Source organism: Macrotis lagotis, chromosome 4 (genome assembly GCF_037893015.1).
Source record: "Macrotis lagotis isolate mMagLag1 chromosome 4, bilby.v1.9.chrom.fasta, whole genome shotgun sequence".
In the NCBI taxonomy this organism is placed as follows: Eukaryota; Metazoa; Chordata; class Mammalia; order Peramelemorphia; family Peramelidae; genus Macrotis; species Macrotis lagotis.
Window position 1 is genome coordinate 261,870,324 of NC_133661.1, and position 24,056 is coordinate 261,894,379.

At 35.0% G+C, this 24,056-nt stretch overlaps 1 protein-coding gene across 3 annotated transcripts in view; it reads left to right on the forward strand.

The window, feature by feature from the left end:
* Positions 1-24,056, forward strand: part of DAAM1 (dishevelled associated activator of morphogenesis 1) — a 222,193-nt gene that overhangs the window by 189,618 nt on the left and 8,519 nt on the right. For all 3 annotated transcript variants that reach the window (XM_074235915.1, XM_074235916.1, XM_074235917.1), the window contains exons 17-23: positions 526-610; positions 6,838-6,944; positions 8,435-8,523; positions 9,587-9,755; positions 15,990-16,097; positions 18,117-18,177; positions 23,574-23,705. In XM_074235915.1, the coding sequence (XP_074092016.1) occupies positions 526-610; positions 6,838-6,944; positions 8,435-8,523; positions 9,587-9,755; positions 15,990-16,097; positions 18,117-18,177; positions 23,574-23,705 (751 nt within the window). The remainder of the gene's footprint in view (positions 1-525; positions 611-6,837; positions 6,945-8,434; positions 8,524-9,586; positions 9,756-15,989; positions 16,098-18,116; positions 18,178-23,573; positions 23,706-24,056) is intronic.

Below are 24,056 nucleotides of genomic sequence, written 5' to 3' on the forward strand. Positions count from 1 at the left end.
TAATCTCAGATTTAGTAAGTTTAGACGATAAAACAATATTTTTTAAGCCTACAAACCTAATACATAGTCTCAGTGAAGGGAGTTCTAACCTTTTTGCTTTTGATTTTGAAAAAGGGAATGTCTTTTCTAGTCCATGTAAACTTGTGGAACCTTTTTCACAATGTATATAATTGTATAAAATAAAATATGTAGAATTACTCAAGAAACCAGTTATATTGAAATAGTTATAAAGATTTTTAAAGTTCATTAGACGGGTTAATAATATCCCTGTATCCTTTATGGGTGGACCATAAAAGTTTTGTTATCTGTGGTAAATTCTCCTAGACAAAGCCCTGAAGTAAAATTAAAATAGCTTCAAGATGCAATTTTAAATATTTTCAGAAAATGACCAGATCCCTAATTTAATAAAGGGAAAAAAACCTTGAACATTGATAGCTAAAGCATAAGAATAAATATCTTCATTAACTTTTCAAATTCAAACCAATTTTATTGATATTTTAAAAATCTTTAATCTTTTTTCCATAGGCTGAAATTATCCAATGATGAAATCAAACGGGCAATTTTAACAATGGATGAACAAGAAGACCTACCAAAGGACATGTTAGAACAAGTGAGTCACATATATACTTGCACTTTATGGCCCAAGTTCCACCCTAACTTTACAACAGGGATTAGGAGATAGAGAAAAATTTGATCTTTTCTAGTAAAAAGTCCATCTCCTCAAAGGGTAGTTTAGGCATTCCAACTCTTACATCCTGGGCATATTCATTACACCACTAAGTGAAACAGTGAATACATTGAAATCTTTGGAAAGAATATGATGATTCACTTATCATTTCAAGGGAATTACTACTTCAGTAGTTTAGGGCCTTGACAGAAATTAAAAATGAATTTTCTGTGCCGTTCAGAGATAGATGAGGCATCTAGGTGGCACAGGATGATGGCCTAGAGTCAGAAATATCTGAGTTTAAATTCTGTTCAACCCTGAGAAAATCACTTAAGCACTCTTTGCTTAAGTCACCCCAGCTGTAAAATGGGGATAATAATAGTAACTACAACCTAGGGTTTTTCTGACATTCAGTTAAGAACAAGTAAAGCACTTTGCAAATCTTAAATCACTTCATTATGTTATGTTATATTATCATTACTCTTTAAAATGATGGGTGATAAAGAAATTAAATCCTTTATTTCTCCTATATTTATTTTGTCATATTAAAAGGGTGAGAATTTCTTCACTTCACAGTGGTATTACAGTACAATCTTAAAAAACATAGATGGCATTTCAAATTTCCAAAGCTGGAAGGGAATGCTGATATGTCCATCCAAAGATACATCAATTTGCTAAAACATTGAGCCAACTAATGGAACCTTAAATTACACTTGGTTTTAAAAATCAACTTCACAATTATAAGAGAGAATATGTAGGTCAGTAGAAAGAGCCCTGAATTTGAAGAATAAGAACATGGGTTCAAAAACTGTTACTACCTTACATACCAAATAGGACATTGGGTCAAGTCATTGTGCTCTTCTTGGCTTGAGTTATTTTCCATCTCTAAAAAGGGAGGGGGGGGCTATACCTAGGTGACTTCTGAGGCTCTTTCTTGTGCTAAATCCACAATCCTTTGAAATATATTAGTTTATAAAAAGATCTGAGAGTTGGAACTTCTAGGGATTTCTGAAGCACTAGAATCCATGGGGCCTTTGAAAGTCACCTAACACCTGTTCGATTGCAGGCAGTAGAATACTGCTGTTTCACAGGGGTATCTCATGTCTTATGCTCTTGAATTGTGTGGTTCAAAAGATCTGTTATTTCATCAGTATGAGGCCTCTGTCTTTCCTGATGCTCATCACGCACCTTCTGAGTCTGAGCAGGCAGTCTTTGTGAATTGCTACAGCTTTAAAAAATTCTTCATCTGATGGTCAACCTCCTGGTTAATGAAGCTCTCTGAGCTTAGACTGATTTTTCCAGTAAAAGACACAATATCATTGAGTCTGTACTTGAAGTCCTTCCAGGTTGTTGCAGAGAGTACCATTACTTTTATTCCATTGCCATAGCCTTTGAAAATCTGGAATCCCTTCCATGCTGTCTAATGCAACAGAGTAAAGTGTTAGTGGAATAAATTAGCATTATATAAGCAGATTTATGTATTACTTAATTCTCAGGGATATTTATCTTTTTTGTAGCAACAGAAGCTACTGACTTGTCATCATTGAACTGTCATCTTTAGTTGTTTTGCATGGGGAAGCAGAAGTGGGTGATATTTTGACTTAACTGTCTATGTTCTCTTATCCTGTCCCACACCTAGACATTGTCATGTGTGAGACTTCTATCCAAGCAGTTATACCAGCCAGTCTTATTAGCACGTCACAATCTAGACATTTTCAGATTCTACAAGCAGTTTTATGCTGCTTACTTTAATACTGCTCATTAAGGAACCTAGAATATTTGAATAAATTGACTCCATAGATTGTGGGTGTATGTGGGTACATTCATGCATACCTTACTCTTAGTTCTTCATTGTGCCATCATGAAATGTTTTATAAAAGACAGCAGGAAGTGGTAAGGAGGCATGAAGTTGCCACACCTAAAGTTAACCTGGTCTTTAACCTCATAGTCCCTTTTTAGAAGTTCCTGTGGGATTCTGGAGAAGTCCCCTTATCTTTTGGGGCAGTTTTCTTACCTGAAAAATGGCACAATTGGTCAACTTTTTTATTTATTGGAGTCAGTCAAATGATTAAAAATAATTGCAAGATCATTAGGCTTCCTTTTGTATGAATGGTTTGGAAAAGCTCATTGTTGAACCTCAAATGTTTTTTTCTATGATGCTTTATTGGTATTGAGTTTCCCCTGCCAATCAAAGCATAGAGCTGTGACATTACAGACATGAATTGAGCTTTTCAAATAAAAATAAACAGGTTTAGGACCTACCCTTCTTTTGTCAAGAAAACTGCATTCCAATTCCTTGATAAAAAGATACTTGTCCTGGGAAAGAGACCATTTGCAAAGCTGTTTTCATCCTAAGACTTTCAGCTGCTATGAACAAGGTAGTCCATTTAAAATTCCCCAAGATCCATTTACAGTGAAACAATATCCAGCAAAATTCCTCCTTGAGTGAAAATATTTCAAAACCCTGCCAAAAGATCATGAAATGCAAATAGAATACACATCAAAAAAGCACTTGTCAGGATATAGTGAAATGTAATCTGCCCAAGTGACACATTTTATATTCCCTTGTGATAATTTGTGGTAGAAATTATCTTCTCTATCTTTGTTTTTGTCATTTCCCTAATTTTCCCTCTCCCTCCTTATTTTCTTGTTTCTGCTTCCATTCTTATTCATGCATCATATTTTCTCACCTTATGCTTTCAGAATAGGATTTCTCTTAAACCTACTTAAGGTGCCTATCTACCAGATAAGTCTCATATACTCAATAAATATATATAGTTGATTCTCCTTAGCTCCTGTCATCTATTCATCTTTCTTATTCAATTTTTCCTAAATTGTGTTTTGCAAGGAAGTGTGGACTAGAGAATCTGAATTTCAACTTTGACCATAGTAGTGTCACAACTCTGTATTGAATATATGAGCTAGTTGTGAGCAGGGGGAAAGAACAGGTAATCAGCAGGTGGCTTCCTCCATCTCACCTGAAAGTGGAGGGAAGCTTAAAAACATTGGACCACTTATCCACAGCACTATAATAATCAACCTTTCCAGGATTACTTTTTATTATTCTCTTTTATGCACTTTACATTCTAGCCAGACTGACTTCTTGGTTAATTCCTAAGCTAGGCATTCCATTTCCTCCTTGGAATGCACCCCCTTCCTACTTATTAGAAATCCTAATATCTTCCATGAGGCTCAACTCATATAGTACTTCCTTTGGGATACCTTTCCTGATCTTCTTGAATCTCTCTCAAGTACATATTTACCTATATGTATACTTTCTCTTCCCCAGTAGAATATGCTAAAGCTCCCTCAGGATAGAATCTGGTTTGGATTCTGCTTTTTTATCTTTCAAAGTTAGTTCTTTATCTTGCCAAGTAACCAGCTTACTTGGCTTCAACCCCGCGTAAGATTTTCTATTACCTGACCAGGTAATTTCTTCTTACTTTTGCTTCTCAGAGTCCCTATAATCTTTTAAGCCTCAGCTTAAGTTGCTGCTACCTCCTTCAGGAGGTCTTTTCTGGTTGTTTGTGTCCTCCCACCACCAAATCACTGTTCTGTATGTATGTGTATAAATATATATGTATACACACACACACACACACACACACACACACACACACACTCTCTCATGCTTTCTGGGGGTTTTAGGGAGAGAATCAGTTTTTCCTAAATTGAGCTTTGCTTTAAAGGGAGATATGAATTAGAGAATCTGAAATCCAGCTATGATCATAATCATATGACAACTCTTTATTGAACTCATGAACTAGTTATGGGCAGGGGAAGAGAACAGTAATCCTAGTGGAAGGCACACTCATAAGCAATACAGTGTTATCTACTCAGAATTACTCATGGTCAAATATTGCTTTGCTACTAATGAACTATGTTACCTTCAACAAAGTGAATTTACCTCCCTGTTGGAACTCTGATACCTCATTTGTAAAATAGAGTTGGGGAAAATAATTTCTAAAGTAAAATTCTGAGGGTAAAGCAATTTGCTATGGAACTCCATGGCAATTCATGTTTCCTCCTAAGAAAAGTAACCATCAAAAAGGCTGTTGAAGAATGAAGAAAAAAGGAAATGTCCATATAGAAATATTCTTCATAGTTTTTACAACTCTAGAAGGAAGGTATGACTTTTATCACCATTTTACAGATGAGGAAACTATGACAGACAGGTGAAGTGTCCTGCTCAGAATCACAAAGCTAGCCGGTGTCTTAAGGATAGATTTGAATTTGGATTTTCCTGAATCCAGGCTTATCACTATATATAGATATAGATTATATAGATTATATAGATATAGGTATACATACATACTGTGCCACCTAGCTGCCTCACTTAGTTCTAGAGATGCCAGAAAATTCATTTTTAACATCTCTAAAAGTCTTGAGCCTATTAAAGAGCTCTGAGTCAATAAGTGAGCTATCATAGGGCATACACAGATCTCAAACTTAAACACTGCCAATATGCTCTTTTAGGCACAAACTTTGCTTATGAGTCATTTCATAAATATAATAGACAAGCTTGCCCTGCATGACCATTTATCTTCTCAACCAAAATGAAAAATCATGATTTTTAAAACTTAAATTTTCTCTTTTATTATGATCTTAACAAGTATTAATATCTTAACATACAGAGATTAGACAAGATTATTTTATTTGAAACTTTTTAAAATATATATTAAATTTTAACATAACAAAATTAAACAACATAGAAAAGCTAGAAAACTTTCAAAGGGATAAAAATTGATTTGCTGAAGTTTTGAAAGACTGTAAATGTGTTAGGTTTGAATATGAGAAACAGCCAAATGCTCTTCCAAGAGCATCAGGTATTAAATGTTGGAGAAGGACCAGGAGTTTACTTAACCTTGCACAATAAGACAGGAAAAGGACAGTGAATCTACCCATGGGACTTGTAGTATGAAACCAACAATACCACTCTGAAATAAAAATGTTGGCAAAGGATCTCAGAGGATGTTAACGTTGTCTTTATTTGGGAAAGAGAATATTTCTAAGAGGATCATCCATTGAACAGTGACATAAAAGCTTCTTCCTGTTGTGACATTTAATCAATCCTCTCTCCAATATGGCTCCAATTTACTTTTCCAGCCTTAGTTCATACCCCTTTTTTTTCTCACCTCATCTTATACTTGCTAACCTCAATGTATCTTCACCTTCCTTTGTTCATGTTTACAAAATACTTTTTCCTCATATCTGCTTACTGAAGTTTTGCTTTTCCTTCAGAGTCTCTCCCTGGATTGTCCCACTCCTGAAACTGAAAATGATCCCCCCTCTACATACACACACACACCTCAGGTTTTCTTAAAGTGCTTTGACATTTTTCCCATCATGTATTCCTTTATATCATTTTTGTTTTAATATATGCCATATCTTCTTGATTAAACTTAGTTTATTGAGGGATGGAACTATGTTTTTATTTTTATTTTTCCAAAATTCAACACCATGTCTTATCATATAGTGGATACTACGACTATAATGATAATAGGCTTTCAAAGCAAGAAGTTAGACATTGTCCAAAGTACCTATTGTCTTTCCTAATGTAGTATTATTTTTGTGGATGTTTAAATTTGTGGATAATCTTTTATAAATTCTTTCTAAAACAACTGACCCCAGGATCATAGAATCAATTGAATGGACATTTACTATAAATTATGACAAGGAATCAAATCCCTTTTTGTTGTTGTTATCTGGCCCAGAATATATCAGATACAGGAGAACAAGACCCTAGTCCCTGTCCTCTAATATCTGTAGCCCAGTTAGAAAGAAAATACTTGAATGGTTCAATAGATAGAAGATTTGGACTTGTAGTTAGAAAGACCTGAGTTCAAATCCCATTTGAGAAACTGTGTGACCCTGGCCAAGTTCATATACCTCTCTTGGACTTAATTTCTTCATCTTTTTAAATTAAGATGATAATAATAATAATACCCACCTCATAGAGTTTTGAGCCAAATGAGGTATGTAAAATACTTTGCAGTTCTAAAAAAATGCTAGCTTTATTATAAACAATTAGAAGATAAGATGGTAAATTGTCAAATGTGGTGCAAGTCATAAGGATATCAAAAATTCAAGAAAACAAGAGATGGAACAATGTAAAGTGTGGGAGGGCAAGGATTTCATAAATATGTTATCTTTTCATGTGTTTCTGTTAGCTCCTGAAATTTGTTCCTGAAAAAAGTGATATTGATCTCCTGGAGGAACATAAGCATGAGCTGGATCGGATGGCAAAAGCTGATAGGTTCCTTTTTGAGATGAGCCGGTAAGTTGGAACAAACTTAAAACTGGTTCACTTGTCACTTATTACCCTGAGTATGATGTTGTCACTAAGGAATAATTGCTTTTAGTTCAGGGACATATTCATAGATCATCTTAGGAGTTCAAATTATATTCATCCTGTAGAATCAGCTTGACTATATAAATGGGTAATTTCCATTTGAAAACTCTAATTGATCTAAACTTTTCCTCATTCAGAATTATTTGAATTGATGTTATTTTCTTAAATAATTCTCTTGTCTATCATGCTAGACATGGATTCAAAACTTTTCCCCCATTTCTGTCAGTATCACTTTTCTCCCGCCTCATTCCTTTTTTAAAAAAAAATATTATTTCCCTCTCTGCCTTCTCACATATGTGGATCACATTTAACAGTGCCAATGCTCTAGAAGTTGGTTTTTTCCAGACCAAAGCAGCAGTGGGCCCTAGACTCAGGTCCTTGTTCACCATGGCCCATAGACTGCTCCAACTTGAGAAATAGTGTACTTTAGAGAATATCAGTCCAGGACTGATCCACAGGGACCATTAGTTCCTAATTATTTGAATTAAATTAGAAACAAACTTTTCTTATAAAGGCCTAAGGGTAGTCTGAATTGAACCTAATTCCCACTTATCCATTCAAGTTCTTTACTGCCATGGCTCAACTACATATTCTCCTTTGCTTTAGGCTGTTGAGGGGAGTAAGGAACAATTTACAATCCCACTTTACTATAGGAATTCAGAAATGGTGAAATAAGGGCCAGCCTCATGAATAGTTAGGAAAAGTCATTGACCACCTACACTTTATGATTTGGGGCATGTTGTCCTCCTCCTAGGCCTGAAATCAACACCATTAGATTTGCTAATAGAGACAACAAAAATGTTCTCATTATAAAATGCAAATTGTTACCTGGAGTTATTTTCCAAGATATCTCCTAAACCCAGGCTGATTTTTTGGCTATCTATTTACAGTGGGAATAGGGAGAGAGAAATCCTGTATATTTGGGGAGCAGGCTGAACTAATGGGGTTCTAAGTGTGAAGGACCAGATGTAATAATGAGTGCTTACTGAAGACATTAAACAGTTTTGCCATGGACTACCTCTGAAACAATAGATTATTTTCACAGTTAATAAGTTTTCCCTTATTACTTCAAAAGAGCATTATTTTTTATTTCCTCTGGGTATAAAAGAAATGTCCATTACTTTCCAACTTCTGAGTGTGTGACAATGAATTTGTTTGGCAGTGGTTAAGGTATCTTCTTCTGAAGAGCATTTACTTCCATTTGTTGTGTTGGGTCAGAGGGATTTGCATGCTATTTTTCCAAACCCAGGTCATAGTGGGGAAACATCTTCTCAAAGCAAATTTGGCAGATTGCCTTTACACCTGTGTCTGAGAGCCTTTGTGGATGTCTGGTGGCAACCCCTCCCTATTCTCCCCATCCTCTTGCAAGCCCTGGTATCAAATGAATGTTAATTAACCTGTATTTGCCCTTACAGAATAAACCATTATCAGCAAAGGTTACAATCCTTATACTTCAAAAAGAAGTTTGCAGAGCGCGTGGCTGAAGTTAAACCCAAAGTTGAAGGTAAATGAATGGGCCTGACCTAAAGACTAACAATGGGGATTATCATTTTCCTAGCAGAGTCAAGTATTTTGTGTCACTTTTTTTAAGAGTGCAAATAGTGAACACCAGCCCCTTACTGATTTTCAATGAAATACTGGTGACTCTTTTTGCCTTGTTTGCAAGGACAGCAGAACCTTTTATGATGGTGCCTGGAGATAGGACTAACACCAACCTCATAAACCAATGTATTATAGCTTCTTCCTGTGTTGCTTTTGTTGGGAGCCGGAGAGAAAGGGATAGGCAAGATTTGATCCCATTATATGACTGAAACTGGGTAATGAGCTACGTTATAGCATCTGCTCTTTCTGAGGGATAGTATTGTAGTCTCAAAAATGCTACTGGGAAAAGAAAATCCATACATAATTTTTAAATATCAGACATTTTTCAATCAAGTCACTATGAAACAGAGGCCTGAAATTGAGAATCCTCTGGAGAATCTGTTCTAACATTCACCAGCAACATTGTGTGAGACAAAGCTGGAAGTTTCATTGTTGGGATGGAGGTAAGGTTATCTAGTTCAGAAAAATGAATATAGAAGATGCCATCTATGTAAGTGATGTTCTTCCATTTATTGATCAGTGTTTAGGGTAGATGATCAAGGTCAAATTTTGTAGCATTTCCAGTGCTGACATTAACAGCATTGCTAAGTGATCTTAGTCATCCCCTTTCCTTCATTCCCTTCACATTTCCTTTTGACTTTTAAAATTTTCAAAAATAGTCATTAATAATCTGGAGTGAGTTTTATGTCCTTTTCAAGCTCATTTTACAAATGAAGAAACTGAGGCAAACATCAAATGACTTGCCCAGGGTCACACAGCTAATTAAATGACAAAGACTGGATTTGAACTCAGGAAGTCTTCCTGATTCCAAATTCAACAGTATTCTTCACTACCTAGAGACCCTATTGATAGAACAATAGTTTAAAACCCCAAAAAAATGAAAACAAAAAAATTTTAAATAAAAAAATCTTTCATTGTTCACATGGATGACACTGAGATAACATAGTTTGTATTTTGTCTTTTAGCAATTCGAATTGGTTCAGAGGAGGTCCTGAAAAGCACTGCCTTGAGGCAATTGTTAGAAGTAGTCCTGGCTTTTGGAAATTACATGAATAAAGGCCAGAGAGGCAATGCCTATGGATTCAAGCTTTCCAGCCTCAATAAAATCGCTGATACAAAGTCTAGCATTGACAAGTAAGTACTTTTAGATATTTGGTCTGAGGTTCCACCTTTTGTAGTTTCTTCTGTCACCCAAGACTGCTGTGAGCCTATATTCTTCCAGTATTTCCTTCTATTTTTCTTCCATTATTCTATTTTTCGCTGACATTTTTTTCTGTCTCTTACCCTGGCTCCTTTTGTCTTCACCCTTTAATCTTAATTATTTTTTCCCCAAGGGATTACTGCTTTCTCTAAACTTAGACCTGAAGATACTTAGCCATTTATATGGTTTTAATTACCACTTATCTGCAGATGATTCCCAAATTTCAATTTATAGACACACATCTTCATCCCTTTCTGAGTTTTCTCCAATCAAGAATATCATTCACTATTCGTCTATGCTTTTAAACCCTGGCTAAAAATTCATTTCCCTCAGAAAAGCTTCTTTTTCACATGACTGTGCTATTGGCATCTCCTCAACCCCTATGAACAATGCCTATACTATATTACTTTAAATTCATTCTTGTGTGAAGTTGCCTTTTTTTTTCTTTTAATGTGCATGTTATGTGATCTCACCTGGATTTTTAAGATATTTTAGAACTGGTTCCATGATTTCAGTTTTCTTATTTCTCTCTTCCTCTTACCTCTGCCATAATCTTTCTTCTAATGATATTGAACATATATTTGAAAATCTATAAATTTTGGTTTAGGAGTGCCTGAAAGCACAAATTTCAAGGAAGCACACCCATTTATCTTTTCCCCTCATGTAATTAGTAACCAACTACTCTTGTCAGAATATTTGGCCAATCTCATTGATATCAATTAATGAGTCTTTCTCGGTGGTGTAATAGTTGTTAATAATGATGATAATGGAACCAGGACATGAGACAAACATTCTTTAAAAATAAAGTTGACCATTTTTTTCCTATCATAAGCATTTCTTATTTGGAGTTGACATCCATTATAATTATCTGTTTAATTCTTCTACTGGTAGGGAAAGTTTCTTTTTAGGATCTTGAGAAGTTCATTCTAGTATTGATACTGGGATGTTGCTAAATTCTGGATTTTAAAGTTCTCTTCATGGTAGATATTGGGGAGAGGTGACCTGTTTTGTAATGATTGCAGTGCTGAAAAATTTTTGGAATGAATGCTTCTCTCATAGGAAAATGGCATAATTTAATATAGACAAAAGGCCAAGAGTGTTGACTTTTGTTTGCTCCTTGATGTATCTATGATGCCTGAAAAAGCTGTCACTTAGGAAACACATTTCTCTTTTAAATTTTCTCTGGATAACTTTTGTCCTGTATTGTCGATTTCATTCACTGAAAATAAAGAGGTTCAACTCTCAGGGCATGTTTTGAGGAATCCAAAACGGAGCTCTTCATTGCTATAACATTTAACCTTCTGAGCAAGAGGCAAATGACAAACTATGTATCAAAATAATGTGAAAAGATCTGGAGGGAAGATATCCAGGATATAGGCTGGACCATATTCTCCCCCCCTTGAGGATTTACCAAGGAAAATATGAACAACTATCAAACAAGATGAGATGGTATAGGTTGATTGTGACCTAATCCTGTTGGAGAATGTATTCATATGAAAAGATTACAGATCCATTAAAGCACATTATCTATGAAAGCCTCAAAAATTCACATGTACACTTGCTTCTATGCAGTTTTCAATAAATAAGTCCCTTCCTAGTATATATAAACTTAGTAAATATTTATTGCTAAGAGATACAGTGGATAGAATACTGGGCTTGGAGTCAGGAAGATATGAGTTCAGATCTAACCTTAGACACTTATTAACTGTGTAGCCCTGGACAAGTCACTTAACTTTATTTGCCTCAGTTTCCTCATCTGTAAAATTAACTAGAGAAGGAAATAGTGAACCACTCTAATATCTTTACGAAGAAAGCCCCACATAAGATCTTGAACATTCCTGTTAGTTGTATACTCAGTAAATAGTTATTGCTAGGATATCTATACTCTGAACTGTATTTTTAATATAGTATTATAGGACACTTCATTTTTTTTTTATCTGGGACAATGGAAAGAGCTCTGGGTTTGGAATCTGAAGATCTCTTGAGTTCTCATTCCAACTATTACTTAACCCTCTATATTCTTACACAAGTCACTTAACTTTCTTTGCCTCCATTTCCTTATCTGAAAAATGAAAGAATTGAAATATTTGTACTCCAGCTCTGTGGTCCTGCAATCTACCACCTTCCACCTCCTAGCCTTTGAACAACTAATCTCTGTTTAATGCACTTTAAATGTACTAACTTTACCTCTACCTCTTATAAGCCTAGCTTCCTTCATCTCGCCTCTAACAGTAATATTTTCCCTGATGCCTCTAATTGTTGGTGTTTTCTTCCTCTTCAGATTATCATATAATACTTATCCTGTTTATATATGGTATCTCCTCTGCCACCTCAATAGAATTTTATAACTGAAAGTGACCTTGAGAACAGAAACTGGATTTTTGTTTTGTCTTTGTATCCCCAGATCCTAGAGTCATGCCTGGAACATAGTAAATAAGTGCTTATTGGAATTTTTTTTGTTGTTAAATTCTTTTTCAGTTGTGTCTGACTCTTTGATAAGGCAAAGATACTGGAGTGCTTTGCAATTTTTTTCCCCTAACTCATTTTACAGATGAGGAAATTGAAGCAAATAGGGTTAAGTGACTTGCCCAGGGTCACACAGCTAGTGTCTGAGGTCAGCAGATTCGAACTCGGGAAGTTGTCTTCCTGATCCAGATCTGCCTCTCTGAACACCATGGTACCACCTAGCTACATTGTATTGGATACCAAGTACCAAGCCATTGAGAATCACAATCCCTCCTCCAGTTTTCTATAGAGAGTTGTTTTTAGTGAATTTGCACTCTTCTCTATGTATTGTAATTAGTAGAGCACACAAATGTCAACCCTAGCAGCTTTTATTGTTTAATCTTCATTTTAAAAGAAGACCAATGGATTTATGACATTGTGATCAAGGTACAGCGTGCTCAGTCTACAGGTCAGTTCATTAGAACATTTCTACACAGCTCACACTGTAAATCCTCTCTTGAAGAGGCAACTATTGTAATATCTTTGTAGCTCTCTCAAATCATGGTGATATCCCTGCTTTTCACATTTGGAAGATGTGATTTATTGAAGAACAGACAATTCATCAACATTTCCTTCTCTTGAAATTTTTACTGTTTCATATATATCCAAGATTTTTAGTGAGTGGGTTCGCACCAGTGACTTCATTTGAACCCCAAGAAGTAAGCTGGACAAGAAGTGTTACTTCTATTTTTACACATGAAACTGAAACACAGAATTAAAATTAGAACCTAAGCTAGGTTCCTAAAAAAACACTCTTATAGAGCAACTTCCACTACATACAACCTTTCCTTAGTCTAATGCTCATTCATTCATACTGTAAATATGGCAAAAGTACCTACGACTTAAGGGAGGAAACCAGGGTGTGAGGAATAGAAGTGGGAACTTGGGGGTGAGGAGAGTGAAGAGGAAAATTAGGTCCTCCTCACCAAGTCAGCATCCTGATAGGGGAAATTAATACATGTGCACAAGTTGTTATAATTTAAAGTAGTGTATGCACATAAGAGAGATGAATGTGGTGCTAAGAGATATCAGAGCGAGACTGACAAGATTTAGGTTATATCCGCCTAAAATACTATATGTTTTGACAAATCTTACTATTCTGTTCTTTTTGTGGCTTCCTGAAGTTTGAATTATAGGATTCTTTATAAATGATAGGTTGGCCAGGATTCAGTACACTGGATGAAACAAAGCTTTGAAAAAAATCAAGTTACTATTGACTTTATTGAAGTGTAGTCTTATTTGGTTCTTTGTATAGTAATAATTGTTCAATATTCACCTTTCTTCTGTTAATCAGTCTTCAGAAGTCAGTGTTTAGCTGGATGAGCCATATTTGGACAGAAATTGAATGTGGAAAAAGTAGGTCATGTCTTATATAATCAAGGTTTATAGACATGCACCCCTGCTGTCATCTAAAATTGTGATTAAAATATTTAAATTAATTATTTGCTCCATTCTTTCTGATGTTAGCAAGTGTCTGGGTTTTAAAATGAGAAGGAAATTAGAATTAAATCTAAAATGCTTTGCTAGGTGCTAAGGGCTTCATACATATTAATTATCATATGTTGATTGATTTTATTCTGCTTATTGGAACCCTACCTCCAAAATGATGGAAAGTAGAAAGACTTGGATATTCCGAATTACATGAGCAGGCACATAATCAGACTCTGACTCCTAGCATAAAGCAGAATATTTTCCATCTGAACTAATTATAATTGGAGAGTGATCCCAGACATTGATATTATTATAATAATAATTATAATCATTGGCATTTAACTCTTGAAAATTGATAAAACATTTTATATCTCATTTGGACCTCAAAACACTGTGAGGTAGATATACTGTGGATATTATTATCCCCATTTTACAGATGAGAAAACTGAGGCTTGCAGATGTTTAAATTTGCCAAGATCATCAGAGACAGGTTTGAACCCAGATATTCTCAACGTCAAGTCACTCATGTTAGTAGAAACATTTCTGGACAACTATATGCAACCCTACTTTTAAAAAACATTATTACTTTTTTAAAGAAAAATCTGTTTTAAAATACTATTTTGGAGTACATACAGTAACTCTGAGCTAGTAGAGTATTACTCAGCACCTAACTAACCTGTAAACTGTAGGCCAGATGTGCCTATGTGTACTCTTGGGGTGCAGTGTACCTGACATGTTTAGGCAAAACATGCTAACTTAATTGCTAACAAAAATCAGCTACTAGGTAAATAGAATCTACCCATCTGCCCACTGCTACCATTGTTTGACTAGGTATCATTCTAATAGGCATAGATGATTTATAATTAAACTGTAATTTAATTATATAATTAAATTCATGGAAGCTATACATTATTTTCATATTATGTGATTCAGTATGGAAGTCTTTGTATGTGTCTTAGCCTGGAGCAGAAGTGGGAATCATTTTTCTGCCAAGGGCCATTTGGATATTTGTAACATCATTCAAGGACCATATAAAATTTTTAATTTAAAAATTAGCCTATTATATTGCTCCTAGATTTATGGAATTTCAAGTTCTGCCTGCAGTGCAAAGCTGGATCAAATGATTTCTTAGACCTCATATGGCCCATGAATCAAATGTTCCCTAGCCATGACCTAGAGTATCAAATTCTCATCTTTTTAATATGCACAGACTTTAAAGAATCATAGAATGAGACAGAAAACACCTTAGAGACAATGAAATACAGCCCCCTCGTTATATAAATGAGGGAACTAGGGCTCTTGGAGGTTACACGAACTGCCCACAGTCTCACAGCTAGTACATGCCTAAGGTAGGACAGTTCTTCCTGACTTCTAGTCCAGTATCCTATCTACCCTGCTACCTCCCAAGTCGTTCTCATGGAAGGAGCTTACAAATCCAAATCTATGTCTTGGAGCTAAAAAATTTGCATTTTAGGATTATTTGAACCGTGGGAATGTCACAGAGTTTCCAACACTTTTACATGGTGTTATGGCTAGAGCTCACTTTGACATCTTGCTTTTTCCCCTTCAACCCCTGTTCAGATAGCAAAATGAGCTTATTCAATAGAAGCATTTAATGAAAGAATCTTTTTAGTTTTTGCAAGACAATGGGGCTAAGTGACTTGCCAAAGGTCACACAGCTAGGTAATTATTAAGTGTCTGAGGTTGGATTTGAACTCAGATCCTCCTGACAAGTGCTCTATCCACTGCACCACCTAGCTGCCCCATAATGAAAGGGTCTTAAAAGTAGAAGTCAAACTTTGACAAAATGATTTATAGATAACATATCAGTTGTGGGCAACTGGGTTACTGGAGTCTTAAATATAGTTTGTTCTTGAGGGAGAATATTTATCCTGCCATGATAATATTGGTTTTCCTGGCAAACTGTTATTTTGTATAACTACTGTAAAATCAACTTTATTCCCTTTAGCAATTGTGAACTTTTATACATATATAGATAGATAGATAGATCTATACTTCTTTTAAATCCTCTAATAGCTTTAAACTTCAATAAGACTTTTGAGTCACCTCATTTTAATAAGGTGTTTTTATTGTCTATTTATATGTATATATTTATGTATGTATATGTTTATATGTATCATTATCTTCATTGCCAATTAAAGACAGTTAAATTATATGAATCAAAGATGACTGTTAATCTTTCCTAACACTTTCCCCTGCTCTAATTATAGGAACATTACCCTGTTGCACTATCTCATAACCATTGTGGAAAAGAAATATCCCAAGGTCCTCCATCTGAATGAGGAATTACGTGATATTCCACAAGCAGCAAAAGTGAAGTAAGTGCCAGACTCAATCTGCAAGAGCAATCTGCTCTGTTTTCTCTAATTTTGCACATCACTTGTAAGTTACTTTATCCTCGGAAATCATTGACATTTCTTGCTGAGATTGCTCCTATTTGTTTTTCTGAGACTAGAATGTAAATATTGAGGTACCCCTTCTGCTCAAATAGAATTCATGGTAGTGAGTTCTTTATTTCTGGCACTCATAGAGTGTACTATGATCTATTCACTTTTACATTGTGTAACCACTAAGCCTACTAAATGGAAAAGAGGGTGAAAACATGCCCCAAAGAATGTAGGAGGCTATTGGGTTTTTTAAAAATATTTTCCAGCTTTGCTTATAATTTTCTTAAGCATCAATAAATACTGACTGATGGGCAATTGCCCCTCCATATTTCTTTTAAATTTGCTATAGACTCACAGAAAAACAATTAATTTTAAGGAAACAAACATCCCAATTTGTATTAAGCAAATACTATGAAAGGATAATGATATTTAAATAGTCAATGACTTTGTTTAAAGTAATATATAGTGGACTGGAGTCCCAAAGAGAGTAGATCTCAGGATCACATACAGATAGGACATTACTGAAAGATAAAGCAGGCAGATCCATGCATCCTTCTGCAGAGGAGCATCAAATACAGGGCCTATGTTAAAAGATTAATTTTTTATTACTATTCATTTCTTTGAAGTCTTCCCCCAGCCCAAAACACACACTTTAGTGATAAGCACCAATGAAACTGAAAAAGGATGTGGAAGAGTATGTACACCAGAGAAGAACAATTTTATAGCTAGGAATTTGAGAAAATTCATAAATTTGGGTTTCTCATTTTCTTCCTCCAAACCTTCATTTACATTTACTGCTTTGGGGCTTTCTTTGTTTACTTCTAAATAAAATTGTCACCATGGATATGTTCATTTCCTTATGAATAAGTTGCAAGTTTGGCATAATGAACAAAAATAATTTTCTTATCTGAGTATGTACTGTTTAGGGATGTGGACTGAACCTTTGCTATCACTGATATAGGGAACTCCCACATAAGGAAATCCCTCTCCCAGAGCGGTTCTACACCTTTTCCACGATTTTAGAGTTGGGTGAACATTATATGACTCACTCCAGATTACACAGCCTGTTTTTATCAGAAATAGGAATTGAAGGAATTCAGATCTTGGCTTCAAGACTGGCTTACTGCCTATCAAGGAATGTTTGGAGATATAAAATGGCAAAGCCTAAAATAGTGACATGAAAAAAATAATTTAAATAAGTCAACTTGTGGATAATTTCTCTAGTGTATTATATGCTAAAAACTCTACACTTTAGTAAAAGACTAAAAGACATTTGGGGTAAGGTCAAAAAAATTGTTTTATATGGACAAAATGACTAAAACACAAATGTATATGCATAACTTTTATCAGACTGCTGCTGAGGGGAGGGGGTTGGAAGGGAGGACAGTAGAAAAATGTGTAACTTACAATATATGCAAGCAAATGAATATTGGAAAACTTTATAACATGTAATTAGAAAAAAATTTTAATTTTTTTATATTTAAAATTTCTGAAAATCTGCTCAATATAATTCATTTTGATTTGAATTTAAAACTGCCACCTTTAGAATTGTAGGGTTGTAACAGCACTCAAGCTTTAGGGTCCCAAATATAAATATAACTTTAGCTCAACCCATTTTACCTATTTGTCCGAAGAGAACCAACTATAGTCATCATCATATGGTATAGAGTGGTTTGTATCAATTAGGCTTTTCCCTTCATTTTAGATATAATGCTGATAGGGTTGGATCTACTATATAGTTTTTGTACAAGTTTTCTTGCTAGTTGGTTAAAAAAATCAAAAAAGGTTTAAGAAGCAAATATTGCTATTTCCAGAATTTATCATTGTTGTTGTTGTTGTTGTTATTCTGAGAGAATCTTGAAGGAGAAAAAAATTGCTCTAATGAGTATGATCACTGAATGTTATTGTTTATGAATGAATTTCTTACTGAAGTGTTGCTATTTACAACAGTATGACTGAACTGGACAAAGAGATAAATACCCTGAGGAGTGGTTTGAAAGCTGTGGAGGCCGTGAGTATTCCTTGGTTAGATTCCTAAGCCATTTTCATTATTTTGGGTTGTAGTCATTTTTTTCTGGCAATGAGATGAAGAATATGTTTGTGAGGAGGGGGCTGAAGGGGGATGGGGGTGGGAAGCAGGGATAGAGAGTATGCTTTTTCCAAAGCAGTGTGGACTTTTGAGAAAAAACCTGGAATGAAAGTCTGACCTGAAATTCTAGATGAATTTCTGTTTAATTGCAATTATTTAAAGCCCATCTAAGTACTATATCCTCTTATAAACTTTTTCTCCTTTTCCATTCCTCCTGCCCTTCTAGACCATTCCTCTTCAATTCTGCATGAGACTTAACTTGTATTTTCTTCATAAACTTTTTTTTAAGAACTTAATTGTATTTTAAGATTAACATAACTCTGCCTTCTTTTCTTCCCACCTTTCTCTCCTTCCATTGAAAAGGAAAGAAAAAACTCATAACAAATATCCCTAGTCAAACAGAACAAATTTCTTTGTTGTCCGTGTGTGTGTGTGTATGTATTTCAGTTTGCAGAGTCCATCACCTTTGTCAGGAATGGGTAGCAAGTTTTACCATGAATTTTTGTTTTTGGTTTTTGCAAGACAATGGGGTTAAGTGACTTGCCCATGGTCACACAGTTAAGTAATTATTAAATTTCTTCCCCTCAGAAAAAGCCGTAATAAATCAAACAATTGTACCGGAGACAATTTTATGAACTATTGCACTATTTTATTATAATTCTGTATATACATACCATTTTCCTCAACTGAAGTCTAGCTCACATTTGGGAAGGATCCATGTTGTTCTAAATTTTATATATCTTCCCCTTCACTTAGAATTTTCTATCTTAAGTACTTAATAAAATGTTAAATTCAAATTTCTTGAAAGGAACAAATATAGTACTATAGGAGTTGCAAGAGTGAAGAAATGACTTCAGGTTAAGGTTTTAGGAAACAATAAAACTATACTATTTAAAGTAATTTAGTTTTTGAAGTTGTTGTTCAGTCATTTCAGTTATGCCCAATTCTCTGTGAAATCATTTGGGATTTTTTTGGGAAAGATACTAAAGTAATTTGCCATTTCCTTTTCCAGTTCATTTTACAGATGAGGAAACTGAGGCAAACAGGGCTAAGTGACCCGTTTAGGGTCAAGCCACCTTGTACCTGCCCAGCTTTTTGATCTATTTAAGAAAGATAAGCATTGTGTATAAAGAACTGACCTCAGAACTTAAAAGCCCTGAGTCCAAGTCCCACTTCTGACATGTACTGGTATGGTGACCTTGGATGATTTAAACTTCACAGTGTTCTGTGTAATACTCTATAAAATGCAAAAAAAAAAAAAAATCCTGACCTACATTGATAGAGGAAGTTCCTGTTGGCGGGAGCTTCCCATATCGGTTAAATCACAGCGCCAGTCCTTATTCCTAATATCTAATTATAAATAAAATGCTATAATGCCTAACCTGCTGTTTATTTTCTTATAACATTAGGAGAATGTGTTGAAAGGAGAAAGGGGAGATTGTATGCATAACCCCCAAATTATCTCTATTTTTTTTTGAAAAATTAAGTAACAAAAGGTGATGACCTCATTTAGTGAAATATTTTTCTTTTGGCCCCAGTAGCCACAGGCATCATGAGATGAGCACAAAAGGCATTCCTGCAATTTCTTTTAGGTCATTCTGTAGAAGGGTCAGTCCAGAGATCATCTTGTTTTATGACCCTATTCTGTTGCAGTTTCAGCTCTGTATAGTGAAAGCTTTCATGGGAATAGTAATGAAGGAAACTAAACCCAAATGCCTGTAAGGACAGTACATTCTGTCCTTTGCATCTGAGCTACTGATTTAATGTGGCCTTTAAAGAGATGAAAGGAAATTCAAATAACCTCCTTATTCAAGCTCTAATGATGGAATCTTTAGTTAATTAGAACCATTTTTTCTGGAACTCCCCCACTCCCTATTTCAAAGCAATATGGTGTGGAGTCCCAAACTCAGTCTCAGGAGGCACCTAATCCTACCTAAGATAATTATTAGCTGCAGGCAGGACCATGTGCATTCATTCTACTTAGCCCCCACTAACAAAATGGGAATTAAACTATAGCTATTGCTAAGGGAGTTATTGTGAAGGTAGCCCTTTACAGAAAAATTTTTCTTTGCCATTTGGGAGGGGATTCATAAATTGCTTAGGTTAAGAAGAATATCAGAGCAATCTTAGAATTTTACAGATCAGGAAACTTTAACTCATAGTTGTAAAATAATGTACCCAAGGTCTTATAGCAGGTTAACGAAAAACCTTGAACTCAATTCTTGTCATTTCACTCATATGGGTATTTCTTTTCCTTCATCATTCTCTATATCATTCTGTGCCAGTCTACCAATCAGTATTTAGAGATATAGGAAAATGGTCTCTTCAATTTATCCAGATTTTCATATATCAGTGGCTACTGCTTGATACCAACTGATAGAAATAGGGATTGGATCTGTGATTTCTATTAGAATTCCTCTTAGGTGAGGAAATACCCTCTACTGATGCACATTGACTCCTTTTTCTTTATAGTCTCTGAATTTAAGTGACTTACTTAGGATCAGACATCCAGTATCTTTCTGGCTTGGAGGCCAGCTCTCTATACACTCTGCCACCCTGACTCTCAGTTGATATTAATACACAATGACCTCTTTGGAAATATCATCCCCTTAAGAGATAGAGCTTCTTATGAAACCCACATTTTGAGAAGTATGTGAAAAGAAAGAAAGGGGAAAGGTTAGAATAAGCATTTATGCATAGTCTCTACTATATATCAGCCACCATTTGATCCTAATTCTTGTTTTGAGAAGCATGAACTCAAGCCTAAGCCAAAGATTCAGATTATTTTATTTTAGAAGGGAAGATGATAGATCATCTAAACCTTGAATCATGCCCATATTATGCTTTCCATTATTTTAGTTTGTGTTTTTTAGCCAAGCTATAGTTCTTCCTTAGTATTCAATTCCCCCATATTTAACCACAGAATTTTTTCTCCCATTTTCCTTTCAAATGTCTGCTCTGGGTTTTTACATAGGTCACTAGTATCTACCAAAAATTGTGCAGAAGAATTTAAAGACAGTATAACTCTAGGTCTTACTTTTTTTTTTATTTGCTTGCTCCAAATCTTTGGCAGGTTGGACAGAAGTAAATGGTCAGCATTAAGATTATCTGTTGTCATTATTAATTCCCCCTTCTACCCCTAACCCCAGAGAAAGCTTGATTAGAGGGTCGAGATCTGGCCTCAGATTCAGGATGCATGGGGTTCAAACCCTTCCTCTTACTCATATTTACTTTGTGACCCTCGTTAGGTTATTACCTCTTAGACAATTCACTGAGACTATAAGGTGCAGAGCAATTGTGAATTTGTAATAGTGAGAGTTCTTCATTAATGAAATCACAAGTCTGGGAAAAAATCCCCCCTTAACATGGCTAGTTGAAAGTTGACTATTTGAAAGATGAATGTGTATTATAAGAACGACAACAAGAACAGTAAAACCAGCTAGCTATGAAAAAAAGTATAATGCCTCGCTTTCCTAGAGGACAATTAGGTGGCATAATATAGAGAGCACCAGACCTGGAGTCAGGGAGACCTGAGTTAAAATCTTGTCCCAGACACTTAGTAACTGTGTGATCCTTTTTGCCTCACATTCTTCATCTGAAAAATGAACTGTGGAAGGAGATAGCAAACCCCTGCAGTATCTTTTCAAAGACATCTCCAAAAAGGGTAATGGAAAGTCAGACATGGACTGAGCAACTATAATAATAGGATTCCTAAAAATCCTTCCTAAACCAGAACTTTAAGAGTAAAATTACCAGATTCTGAAGATATATCCTGTTGATCTGCATAACTTCTCAAAGAAACTGAATTGACTGAAGGAGAGAAGGAACAGAGTAAAGAATTAATAAAGTCCAAGAGCAGAGTTTGACAGTCAAGACTTGCAGTCATAAAGTCCTTGAAAGTCAAATAACCATTTTTTTTTCAATTTCTCATCCATTCAACTTATCCAAATTCTGATCTACTTCACAAAAGTGTTTATGGGTAGCCACATTTGAGCATTTAATTGGTAAATATCTATTTTTACTACTATATATTATTCTACTCTTTGCAAGCCACAAAGAATGATGGAGATAGATAAATAGAAATAGTGGAGAATAAAAGGATCTGGTGTGTCATATTCCATATTCCATGGGATCATGAAGAGTCAGTCATGAATGATCAACAACACAACAGACACGTGTATTAATGTATGTAAAGATGACATAGCCCTCATCTTCAAAAGAGCAGGCCCAAATGCTTTATAGAAATTTGGAAAAGAAAAAAATCACTTTCGATTGTAAGAATTAAGGAAGGCTTCACAGAGGAGATGGCATTGGAGTTGATTTTTTTAGCACAAGAGGAAGACAAACTACAAAGGGAAGATAATGATGTGGAAATACAAGCATGGAAGACAAGATTGCACATTTAGTTCTTCCTCAAACCTCCATTGAAAGAGATGAGATGGGGATATTCATTAATTGGGGAATGGCTGTTCAAATTGTAGCATATGATTTTGGTGGAGAAGTATTGTCCTGTGGGAAATAATGAAGGGGATGATTTCAGAAAAAAGTATGGCACTATCTATATGAGCTGATGCAAAATGAAGTGATAACTAGATCACTGTACACAGTAATGATGATCAACTGTGAAAGTCTTAGGTACTCTGAGCAAGACAGTGATCTTAGATAATTGCACAGGACCAATGATGAAAAACTGTTATTCACTCCCAGAGAGAGGATTAATGAACTCTGAATGCAAATTGAAGTATAATTTTTCTCACTTTATTTTTCTTGCTTTTTAAAAGAATATGATTAATATAGAAATATGTTTTGCATGATTTCACATTGATATCATTGATTGCCTTCTCAGTGAATGGGGGATAAAGAGGGAGGGAGAGAATTTGGAATTCAACATTCAAAAAGATAAGAATGTCCAAAATAAATAATGAATTGAAATATTGGGAGGAAAAAAGACATGAGATTATAAGGAACAATAATTTAAGATGACTGAAGCATAGCATGTACATTAAGAAGAAATAGTATGAAATAAAAGCCAGAAAGTAGTTTGAAGTCAGACTGGAGAAAACCTTTAAATACCAGTTCAAGCAATATGTATTTTATCTTCTAAGCAACAAGAAACTACTGAAGATTTTCAATAAGAGGGAAATATGACAATAACTATGTATATGCATTAAGAATAGAATGTAAGAGTCGGGAAGAATATTTAAGTGAATAAGTGAGCATGGATGGGTTTGGTTAAATTTGGGACAGGCTATAGAAAATAAGAGTTATCTGTGAATATGAAAAAAATAACATTAAGAATAAAATTATATGTGTTCAAGGAACTGGAATACCAGAAATCTCAGGTGTCTCAGCCTGGAGACAAGTTTGTCTCTGTTGTTAGCCAGTTCATCGCAGTAGCCAGCTTCAGCTTTTCTGATGTTGAAGACCTTCTAACAGAAGCCAAAGAACTGGTAAGTTTCACCTAGCACAATCCTGTTTTCCATTATGAGATACAGCGATTATCTTCTGGCTTGATCCTGTTGATGAATATTTAAGCAGGAACAAGAATATGATCCAAACACTGAGGCAGGAAGGAAAGTGGCAATTGATTATTTTTCTTAGTCAATAGATTGGTTTCATTTTAGGTCCTGAAGTCGGTAATTAGAGGAAAGAGTTTCATAAGCATTTGTTTTATTCTATAGTTTTAAGACTCTAAACAATTTAGTGGTATGTTTATTTTTTTTTCCTTAGACACTTGAGAGTAGCTATTTTTAACCTAGGCTCCATGAATTTGATTTAAAAAAAAATTTTGATTTAAATTT